This window comes from Borostomias antarcticus (genome assembly GCF_949987555.1).
Source record: "Borostomias antarcticus genome assembly, chromosome: 27".
Classification (NCBI taxonomy): Eukaryota; Metazoa; Chordata; class Actinopteri; order Stomiiformes; family Stomiidae; genus Borostomias; species Borostomias antarcticus.
This window is the reverse complement of record NC_140260.1, coordinates 894,403-904,402: the sequence shown is the minus strand read 5'-3', so window position 1 is coordinate 904,402 and position 10,000 is coordinate 894,403. Positions and strand designations below refer to the sequence as shown.

Sequence of the window (10,000 nt, the reverse complement as noted above, 5' to 3'; positions counted from 1 at the left end):
AGCAACACTAATTGGTCGGGATAAAGGTACGTGGGCTAATTTGACAAACAAATAAGTCTGCAGTTGAAAATCCACCAAGGAGGAGGGGAGGCTCAGATAACGAGTGTTTACTGGACCATGTTCATCCTATCAGCCTCAGGCTGGGGGGCCTCTGGGACAGGAGAGCACTGGCAGGTCAGACTCATTTAGTCTAGTGGCCCTCAGGAGGCTCCATGTGTTCAGTGGTGATAAGTAGCGGGGATCAAGGGTGAGGTGGCTCCGGTTGACCGTCTGCTAGACCCAGTCACGTGACAGCACATCTGAACTCTGACCTTTACAACGGCCTGACTCAAGGGAAAGGCAGAGGTGATCAGACATGATGTAGACTGTAGGGCCTGTCAGCTGTCAGACTAAAAGGACAACTAGGATGGAGGGAAAGCAGAAGTGTGTGTGTGCGTTCATGTGTGTGTGTGTGTGTGTGCGCGTTCATGTGTGTGTGTGCGCGTTCATGTGTGTGTGTGTGCGTTCATGTGTGTGTGTGTGTGTGTGCGCGTTCATGTGTGTGTGTGCGCGTTCATGTGTGTGTGTGTGCGTTCATGTGTGTGTGTGTGCGTTCATGTGTGTGTGTGTGCGTTCATGTGTGTGTGTGTGCGCGTTCAAAGCAGTCTGTCTGTCCACACTGCTATATGGCTCGGAAGCCCGGACCAAAGGCACATTAGAACTGTGGGAGCATTTCACCCCCGCTGCCTGAACAGATCCTGGGTCTGACCTGGGTGTGACCTGAGGTCAGGGTGCCTCATGTGGACCCAGACACCCTCATGTGGACCCAGACACCCTCATGTGGACCCAGACACCCTCATGTGGACCCAGACACCCAGACACCCTCATGTGGACCCAGACACCCTCATGTGGACCCAGACACCCTCATGTGGACCCAGACACCCTCATGTGGACCCAGACACCCAGCATTGAAGAGTTCCTCACTGCGTTGGGGAGGGCCTGTAATCCGCATGCCCACCCAGAGGCCCCCCCGACAGGCTCTCTACAGCTGCTCCAGGAAGGGTGTTGGTCTCCCGGGGGACAGCGGAAACGCTACAAGGACCACATAAAACCCCTCTGTGCTATCCAACCCTCCCCACTGGAACGCCTGGCTGCTGATCCAACCCTCCCCACTGGAACGCCTGGCTGCTGATCCAACCCTCCCCACTGGAACGCCTGGCTGCTGATCCAACCCTCCCCACTGGAACGCCTGGCTGCTGATCCAACCCTCCCCACTGGACCGCCTGGCTGCTGATCCAACCCTCCCCACTGGACCGCCTGGCTGCTGATCCAACCCTCCCCACTGGACCGCCTGGCTGCTGATCACCACACCTGGCACACCTCCAGGAGCAGATCACAGAGACGAGAGAACAGCAACGTGTGCAACGCCGTCTGAGGTGTTCAGGGAGAGTGTTATTGAGGTGTTCAGGGAGAGTGTGTCTGAGGTGTTCAGGGAGAGTGTGTCTGAGGTGTTCAGGGAGAGTGTTATTGAGGTGTTCAGGAAGAGTGTTATTGAGGTGTTCAGGTAGAGTCTGAGGTGTTCAGGGAGAGTCTGAGGTGTTCAGGTAGAGTCTGAGGTGTTCAGGGAGAGTGTTCAGGGAGAGTGTGTCTGAGGTGTTCAGGGAGAGTGTTATTGAGGTGTTCAGGAAGAGTGTTATTGAGGTGTTCAGGTAGAGTCTGCGGTGTTCAGGTAGAGTCTGAGGTGTTCAGGTAGAGTCTGAGGTGTTCAGGGAGAGTGTTCAGGGAGAGTGTTATTGAGGTATTCAGGTAGAGTCTGAGGTGTTCAGGGAGAGTGTTATTGAGGTGTTCAGGGAGAGTCTGAGGTGTTCAGGGAGAGTGTTATTGAGGTGTTCAGGGAGAGTGTTTCTGAGGTGTTCAGGGAGAGTGTTATTGAGGTGTTCAGGGAGAGTGTTATTGAGGTGTTCAGGGAGAGTGTTAATGAGGTGTTCAGGGAGAGTGTTATTGAGGTGTTCAGGGAGAGTGTTATTGAGGTGTTCAGGGAGAGTGTTATTGAGGTGTTCAGGGAGAGTGTTTCTGAGGTGTTCAGGGAGAGTCTGAGGTGTTCAGGGAGAGTGTTATTGAGGTGTTCAGGGAGAGTGTTATTGAGGTGTTCAGGGAGAGTGTTAATGAGGTGTTCAGGTAGAGTGTGTCTGAGGTGTTCAGGGAGAGTCTGAGGTGTTCAGGGAGAGTGTTCAGGGAGAGTGTTATTGAGGTGTTCAGGTAGAGTCTGAGGTGTTCAGGGAGAGTGTTATTGAGGTGTTCAGGTAGAGTCTGAGGTGTTCAGGGAGAGTGTTATTGAGGTGTTCAGGGAGAGTCTGAGGTGTTCAGGGAGAGTCTGAGGTGTTCAGGGAGAGTGTTAATGAGGTGTTCAGGGAGAGTGTTATTGAGGTGTTCAGGGAGAGTCTGAGGTGTTCAGGGAGAGTGTTATTAAGGTGTTCAGGGAGAGTGTTAATGAGGTGTTCAGGGAGAGTCTGAGGTGTTCAGGTAGAGTCTGAGGTGTTCAGGGAGAGTGTTATTGAGGTGTTCAGGGAGAGTCTGAGGTGTTCAGGGAGAGTGTTAATGAGGTGTTCAGGGAGAGTGTTATTGAGGTGTTCAGGAAGAGTGTTATTGAGGTGTTCAGGTAGAGTCTGAGGTGTTCAGGTAGAGTCTGAGGTGTTCAGGGAGAGTCTGAGGTGTTCAGGTAGAGTCTGAGGTGTTCAGGTAGAGTCTGAGGTGTTCAGGGAGAGTGTTCAGGGAGAGTGTGTCTGAGGTGTTCAGGGAGAGTGTTATTGAGGTGTTCAGGTAGAGTCTGAGGTGTTCAGGTAGAGTCTGAGGTGTTCAGGGAGAGTGTTCAGGGAGAGTGTTATTGAGGTGTTCAGGTAGAGTCTGAGGTGTTCAGGGAGAGTGTTATTGAGGTGTTCAGGGAGTGTTATTGAGGTGTTCAGGTAGAGTCTGAGGTGTTCAGGGAGAGTGTTATTGAGGTGTTCAGGGAGAGTGTTATTGAGGTGTTCAGGGAGAGTGTTATTGAGGTGTTCAGGGAGAGTGTTATTGAGGTGTTCAGGGAGAGTGTTATTGAGGTGTTCAGGGAGAGTGTTATTGAGGTGTTCAGGTAGAGTGTTATTGAGGTGTTCAGGGAGTGTTCAGGGAGAGTGTTATTGAGGTGTTCAGGGAGAGTGTTATTGAGGTGTTCAGGGAGTGTTCAGGGAGAGTGTTATTGAGGTGTTCAGGGAGAGTGTTATTGAGGTGTTCAGGGAGAGTCTGAGGTGTTCAGGGAGAGTGTTATTGAGGTGTTCAGGGAGTGTTCAGGGAGAGTGTTATTGAGGTGTTCAGGGAGAGTGTTATTGAGGTGTTCAGGGAGAGTCTGAGGTGTTCAGGGAGAGTGTTATTGAGGTGTTCAGGGAGAGTGTTATTGAGGTGTTCAGGGAGAGTGTTATTGAGGTGTTCAGGGAGTGTTCAGGGAGAGTGTTATTGAGGTGTTCAGGGAGAGTGTTATTGAGGTGTTCAGGGAGAGTCTGAGGTGTTCAGGGAGAGTGTTATTGAGGTGTTCAGGGAGAGTGTTATTGAGGTGTTCAGGGAGAGTGTTATTGAGGTGTTCAGGGAGAGTGTTATTGAGGTGTTCAGGGAGAGTGTTATTGAGGTGTTCAGGGAGAGTGTTATTGAGGTGTTCAGGGAGAGTGTTAATGAGGTGTTCAGGGAGAGTGTTATTGAGGTGTTCAGGGAGAGTCTGAGGTGTTCAGGGAGTGTTATTGAGGTGTTCAGGGAGAGTGTTATTGAGGTGTTCAGGGAGAGTGTTATTGAGGTGTTCAGGTAGAGTGTGTCTGAGGTGTTCAGGGAGAGTGTGTCTGAGGTGTTCAGGGAGAGTGTTATTGAGGTGTTCAGGGAGAGTGTTTCTGAGGTGTTCAGGGAGAGTGTTATTGAGGGGTTCAGGGAGAGTGTGTCTGAGGTGTTCAGGGAGAGTGTTAATGAGGTGTTCAGGGAGAGTGTTATTGAGGTGTTCAGGGAGAGTGTTAATGAGGTGTTCAGGGAGAGTGCTCCAGGTCTCAGAGGCTGTGACTGCAAATGATAATTGACCAAATGTGCTTAATCTTCCTGGGATGGAGATGAGACGAGCTGTGGATCTGGTGAACCTGCCGCTCTGTGTTTTCTGGGTTATGGAGGTGGTCAGTGGGGGAGGTGCAGGGTCACGGGAGGGATGGGAGACTGGGAGGAGGGAGCCGAGCCACTGAGCGATGGTCCCACCCCTGAGATCAAATACCCATGAGTCAGTCTGATCTGGGAGAATACCAGCCTGGGCTCTCCCTGAGCGGATACTGATCAATACCCAGATAAATACTCTGATCCATACTCAAATCAATACTCAGCGGCAGGACACCACTCATTTAGACCTTAATCCATTAAGAACCATTACATACAGGGCCATTCTTTTCCGGGCCATTGTAAAATGTGGTTTGCTCGTATAAATACTCACAACTTAAGATTCTTGTCTGTTTTCCTAAGGCTCTATGCTGCAGTCAGTCTAGTGCTGTGCCCAGTCAGACCTGGTCTGTGGAGCTGAAGCCTGTTCCCTTCCCAGGTCTGTTTGAGTCCTGTCACATGACCTCACTCCCAGAGTTCCCGCCTGAAGCAGCTGAGACAGGTAGGGACCCAGGAGACTAACACACACTGACCCCGGAGTCTATAGGAACAGTGTGATGATGGCATCAGGTGACCAGCGGGTCTCTCACAGGTACACGGTCCAGGAAAGGTTGAGCGTGTGTGTGTGTGCAGGTGTGATCACTGTGTGTGTGCAGGTGTGATCACTGTGTGTGTGCAGGTGTGATCACTGTGTGTGTGCAGGTGTGATCACTGTGTGTGTGCAGGTGTGATCACTGTGTGTGTGCAGGTGTGATCACTGTGTGTGTGCAGGTGTGATCACTGTGTGTGTGCAGGTGTGATCACTGTGTGTGTGCAGGTGTGATCACTGGGTGTGACCCATCGATCTTCCACACACACATAAACACACAAACACCTAAACAGGCACACCCACACCCACACACAAGCATATACACCCTGGTGTAACTGTGCTATCAATTAGAGTGTCATTACCATCACCCTGGCAGTATGTGTGTAGGGTTTAATATGAGGTGTGAACAGAGATGCTCTCCTCCAGTAACACACTCTAATGAGCATGGTTATGGTTTAGAGGAACAGTAATTACAGGACTCCAGGGGGGGCAGTAGAAATTGTTCCCTGTATTTCTCCCATCCAAGCTGTCCAGGGGCAGCCATCATTCATGGTGCCCAGGGACCAAGACCAAGTCCATGGACCAGACTGAAGAGCATCTGTTCTTCTGCATGTTTTTCGTATTGGGTTCTTTGGGAGGAAACCCTTGTGAACACGGGAAGAACATGCTAACTCTGCACGTAAGCGAGTTCATGTCTTGCTCAAGGACACTTCGGCACAATGCCGGGAGCTGGGATCAAACCGGGGACCTTGCGATCCCCAGCCAGCCGCTCTACCTCCTGAGCTACGAGCCACCATAGGAGCTAGAGTTTAGCAATGTAGATAACCTTACTTAGCCACTAGTACCTTTTAGCAATGTAGATAACCTTAGTAAGCCACTAGGACCTTTTAACAGTTTGGAAGGTAACACTCCAAGTACTGTACAAGTACATTTACCTTTGGGTGACAATGAGGTTTTGGAGAAGTTCAAATGCTTGAGCCCCGTACGGAGTTTGGCAAACTGAGCCCCCAGAGATGCGATGCCTGGAGGAAGAAGAGAAGAGAAGGGTCGATGAAGAATGATCAGCAGTACATCATTAATACAGTAACATAAACACCAGACCAGCCATGACAGCGTCTTCATTCATATCTACTGTATCTACTGGTGTCTGTCCAAAGTCCTCAGTGTGGGGGATGTTCTCTGAATATGGTCAAGTGACAGGGTCCCATGTCGGACCTTGGGTTTACAAGGCTGGTTGAGACTTGTGTGAGTGGGACTTCCTGACTCAAGCGAAGGAACATAAGTCAGTCATGCAGCTCATCAGGTTAGTGACTCTCAGGGGACCTGCGCTTGATACCGGTTGGCCACTGATGACCAGATGAAGTGCTACTCGCATGTCTCCTGCTGCATCTTGCATTAGATCACACTTTTTGGTCCGCCACAGAATATTTGGTGTCTTTAATCTTTAATTCATGCAACCTGAATAAGTTCAAAGGCTTTGGGGCAGATGGAATATTTATCCACCTGAAGTTAAGCTACTATAAGCATTCAAATGGGCTATTCAACAACATCCTGTTAACTCGCCATTTGGAAGCAGGTAGAAGAAGTCTGGCTGAGACGATATTAAATGCAGTCATAAGTCCTCAATGTTGATGAATTCAGAAAAGTAACAAAAGCAGCTCCCGGTCATCTGGACCAGGCATTCAGAGCGCCCCGTGAACAGCTCACTTTCAGACCCAGGGGCTCTCAGCAGGACATGATATGATATGATATTTTCATTTATAATGCGCCCCCCATCCAACCTTTACATGGGCCCGGGGCGAGGCCCGAGGGAAGAAATAGCAAATGTACAGGACAACATTTAAGAGGACAATTTCAAACAACCAACCAATCAGACAGACAGAGGGAACATTGAAACATTACACCTCAGCCATACAACAGCACCAAACTAACTTAGAGACCATCTTGGTCGAAAAGGTGGGATTCAAGCAAGGCCTTAAAAGTCCCTAGGGAATTTGCGGACTTGATGTTCAACGGTAGCTTGTTCCACAATTTCGGCGCCATCACCTCAAAAGCCCTATGGGAGCCCTATCTCATTTTGTTATCATGTTGGCCCGCGGGATCTTCAGACCCATTCGGTCATTTGATCTGAGGGACCTGGAGCTGGAGGATCGGTGTAGGAGTTCCTCAATATAGGCTGGAGCAAGACCGTTGAGGGCTTTGAAGACCAACATGAGGGTTTTAAACTTCACTCTCTGCCTCAGCGGGAGCCAGTGAAGGGAGCGGAGGACTGGGGACATGAGCTGTCTCATTTTGGTGCCTGTGGTCTGCCTGGCAGCTGCATTTTGGACGCGCTGTAGGCGGAGGATGGTTTTGTCTGCAATACCAGAATAGAGGGCGTTACAGTAATCCAGGAGTGACATGATGAGCATGAGGATGAGCCCCTGGAGGTCGCTGGGGGAGAGGAAGGGCTTGATTTTAGCAACGGTCCGCAGCTGGTGGAAGCAGCATGAACATGAATAGAAACAGGTTGTGAAAAGAGCTGCATTGTACAAAAGCCTTTGTGGGGAACGTTGACTATCTGTGCTGCAAGAGCTGAAGAACTGAAGTGATATCAAGACCTATTCAAATGTTCTGTATTGTGCCATCAGCCAAATGAGGAGGATGTCATATCATACTGTATCGTATCGTAGCAGTCCTGGCATTTGTATGGCCTCCTTCCTCCCCTGCTACATCCACACTGGGAGAGTGGACAGAGCGCTCGCCCTGTGTTCAAGCTACACACACCAGCTGACATCCATCCCATAATAATGTGAGGTATGGTCCTGCCTCTCCTCAGGGGGCATGGTCACCTGACGGATCCTACCTCGGTCCTCCAGGGGGTTGTTGGCCAGGTTGATGGTCTGGAGTGCTGAGCTGGCGTTGTGGGCCAGGGCGTGGGCCAGCTTCTGGGCAAAATCCCTGAGAACAGAGAAGGTGGGCAGAGAGAGCATCAGGAGGACCGTCTGGGTCTGCGTGTGGTCTCACATAGTCCAGGTCTGCATGTGGTCTCACATAGTCCAGGTCTGCATGTGGTCTCACATAGTCCAGGTCTGCATGTGGTCTCACATAGTCCAGGTCTGCATGTGGTCTCACATAGTCCAGGTCTGCATGTGGTCTCACATAGTCCAGGTCTGCATGTGATCTCACATAGTCCAGGTCTGTATGTGGTCTCACATAGTCCAGGTCTGCATGTGGTCTCACATAGTCCAGGTCTGCATGTGGTCTCACATAGTCCAGGTCTGCATGTGGTCTCACATAGTCCAGGTCTGGATGTGGTCTCACATAGTCCAGGTCTGCATGTGGTCTCACATAGTCCAGGTCTGCATGTGGTCTCACATAGTCCGGGTCTGCATGTGGTCTCTCTTCAGTGAACAGTCATTCTCATGCAGCAGAGAACAGGCAGGTAATGCTGAGTGTTCCTGGTCAGACCAGCAGAGAACAGGCAGGTAATGCTGAGTGCTCCTGGTCAGACCAGCAGAGAACAGGCAGGTAATGCTGAGTGCTCCTGGTCAGACCAGCAGAGAACAGGCAGGTAATGCTGAGTGTTCCTGGTCAGACCAGCAGAGAACAGGCAGGTAATGCTGAGTGCTCCTGGTCAGACCAGCAGAGAACAGGCAGGTAATGCTGAGTGTTCCTGGTCAGACCAGCAGAGAACAGGCAGGTAATGCTGAGTGTTCCTGGTCAGACCAGCAGAGAACAGGCAGGTAATGCTGAGTGCTCCTGGTCAGACCAGCAGAGAACAGGCAGGTAATGCTGAGTGTTCCTGGTCAGACCAGCAGAATAATAAGTGATGATCTGTCATGTCTGGTTATTGAGCCCCTACTTTATAGTACTTATATTCAGATAGGAAGTTTGATTTTTATTTATTTCTGGTTTATCTTGTTTCTTTGTTTACACTAGAGCTGTGTGTTTATTTATTTATTAAAGATGAGACAGAGCATATTAATGAACATTCAACAATAGGCCTAAATGTAGATATGCCTGATTGTAGCCAAAGAATCATTTACACCAGGGCATCATGGGCAGGTTGGTGTTTCATTAAAAGCATCGTTAATATACTGAACATACATGCAACACAAACACACAACAGAACAGAAGAGCAAACATATGAGGGGGAAGAAAGAAAAAAACACAGTACAGAGAGAGATTTGAGATGTGGCCTAGCCTGGTGGCCCTCACAGTCCCCTCTAGTCCAGGCCTGGTGGCCCTCACAGTCCCCTCTAGTCCAGGCCTGGTGGCCCTCACAGTCCCCTCTAGTCCAGGCCTGGTGGCCCTCACAGTCCCCTCTAGTCCAGGCCTGGTGGCCCTCACAGTCCCCGCTATTCCAGGCCTAGGGGCCCTCACAGTCCCCTCTAGTCCTGGGGGCCCTCACAGTCCCCTCTAGTCCTGGGGGCCCTCACAGTCCCTGCTAGTTCTGGGGGCCCTCATAGTCCCCTCTAGTCCTGGGGGCCCTCACAGTCCCCTCTAGTCCTGGGGGCCCTCACAGTCCCCTCTAGTTCTGGGGGCCCTCACAGTCCCCTCTAGTCCTGGGGGCCCTCACAGTCCCTGCTAGTTCTGGGGGCCCTCACAGTCCCCTCTAGTCCTGGGGGCCCTCACAGTCCCCTCTGGTTCTGGGGGCCCTCACAGTCCCCTCTAGTCCTGGGGGCCCTCACAGTCCCCTCTGGTTCTGGGGGCCCTCATAGTCCCCTCTAGTCCTGGGGGCCCTCACAGTCCCCTCTGGTTCTGGGGGCCCTCACAGTCCCCTCTAGTCCTGGGGGCCCTCACAGTCCCCTCTGGTTCTGGGGGCCCTCATAGTCCCCTCTAGTCCTGGGGGCCCTCACAGTCCCCTCTAGTCCTGGGGGCCCTCACAGTCCCTGCTAGTTCTGGGGGCCCTCATAGTCCCCTCTAGTCCTGGGGGCCCTCACAGTCCCCTCTAGTCCTGGGGGCCCTCACAGTCCCCTCTAGTCCTGGGGGCCCTCACAGTCCCCTCTAGTTCTGGGGGCCCTCATAGTCCCCTCTAGTCCTGGGGGCCCTCACAGCAGGGCCCCGGTCAGCTCTCTGAATGACTGAGTGTTTCATGGAGCCTCACGTTTTCAATCCTGCGTTGTCCAGGACCAGCTCCTCCAGGCGACCGGAGCGCGCCACAACCTTCAGGATCTGGTCACACACATCCGCTGACTGGACACACACACACACACACACACACACACACACACACACACACACACACACACACACACACACACACAGGTCAGTGCATTAAAAAAAACAGAACATAGT

The 10,000-nt window shown here is 51.5% G+C and overlaps 1 protein-coding gene across 1 annotated transcript in view; it reads right to left on the bottom strand.

Moving 5' to 3' along the window:
• The window catches only part of LOC311326415 (F-actin-uncapping protein LRRC16A-like), a gene marked incomplete at its 3' end in the record, with an annotated part of 173,673 nt that overhangs the window by 85,019 nt on the left and 78,654 nt on the right, over positions 1-10,000 (bottom strand). The window contains 3 exon segments of the mRNA XM_084459308.1: positions 5,656-5,742; positions 7,566-7,660; positions 9,810-9,898. Coding sequence (XP_084315434.1) covers positions 5,656-5,742; positions 7,566-7,660; positions 9,810-9,898 — 271 coding nt within the window.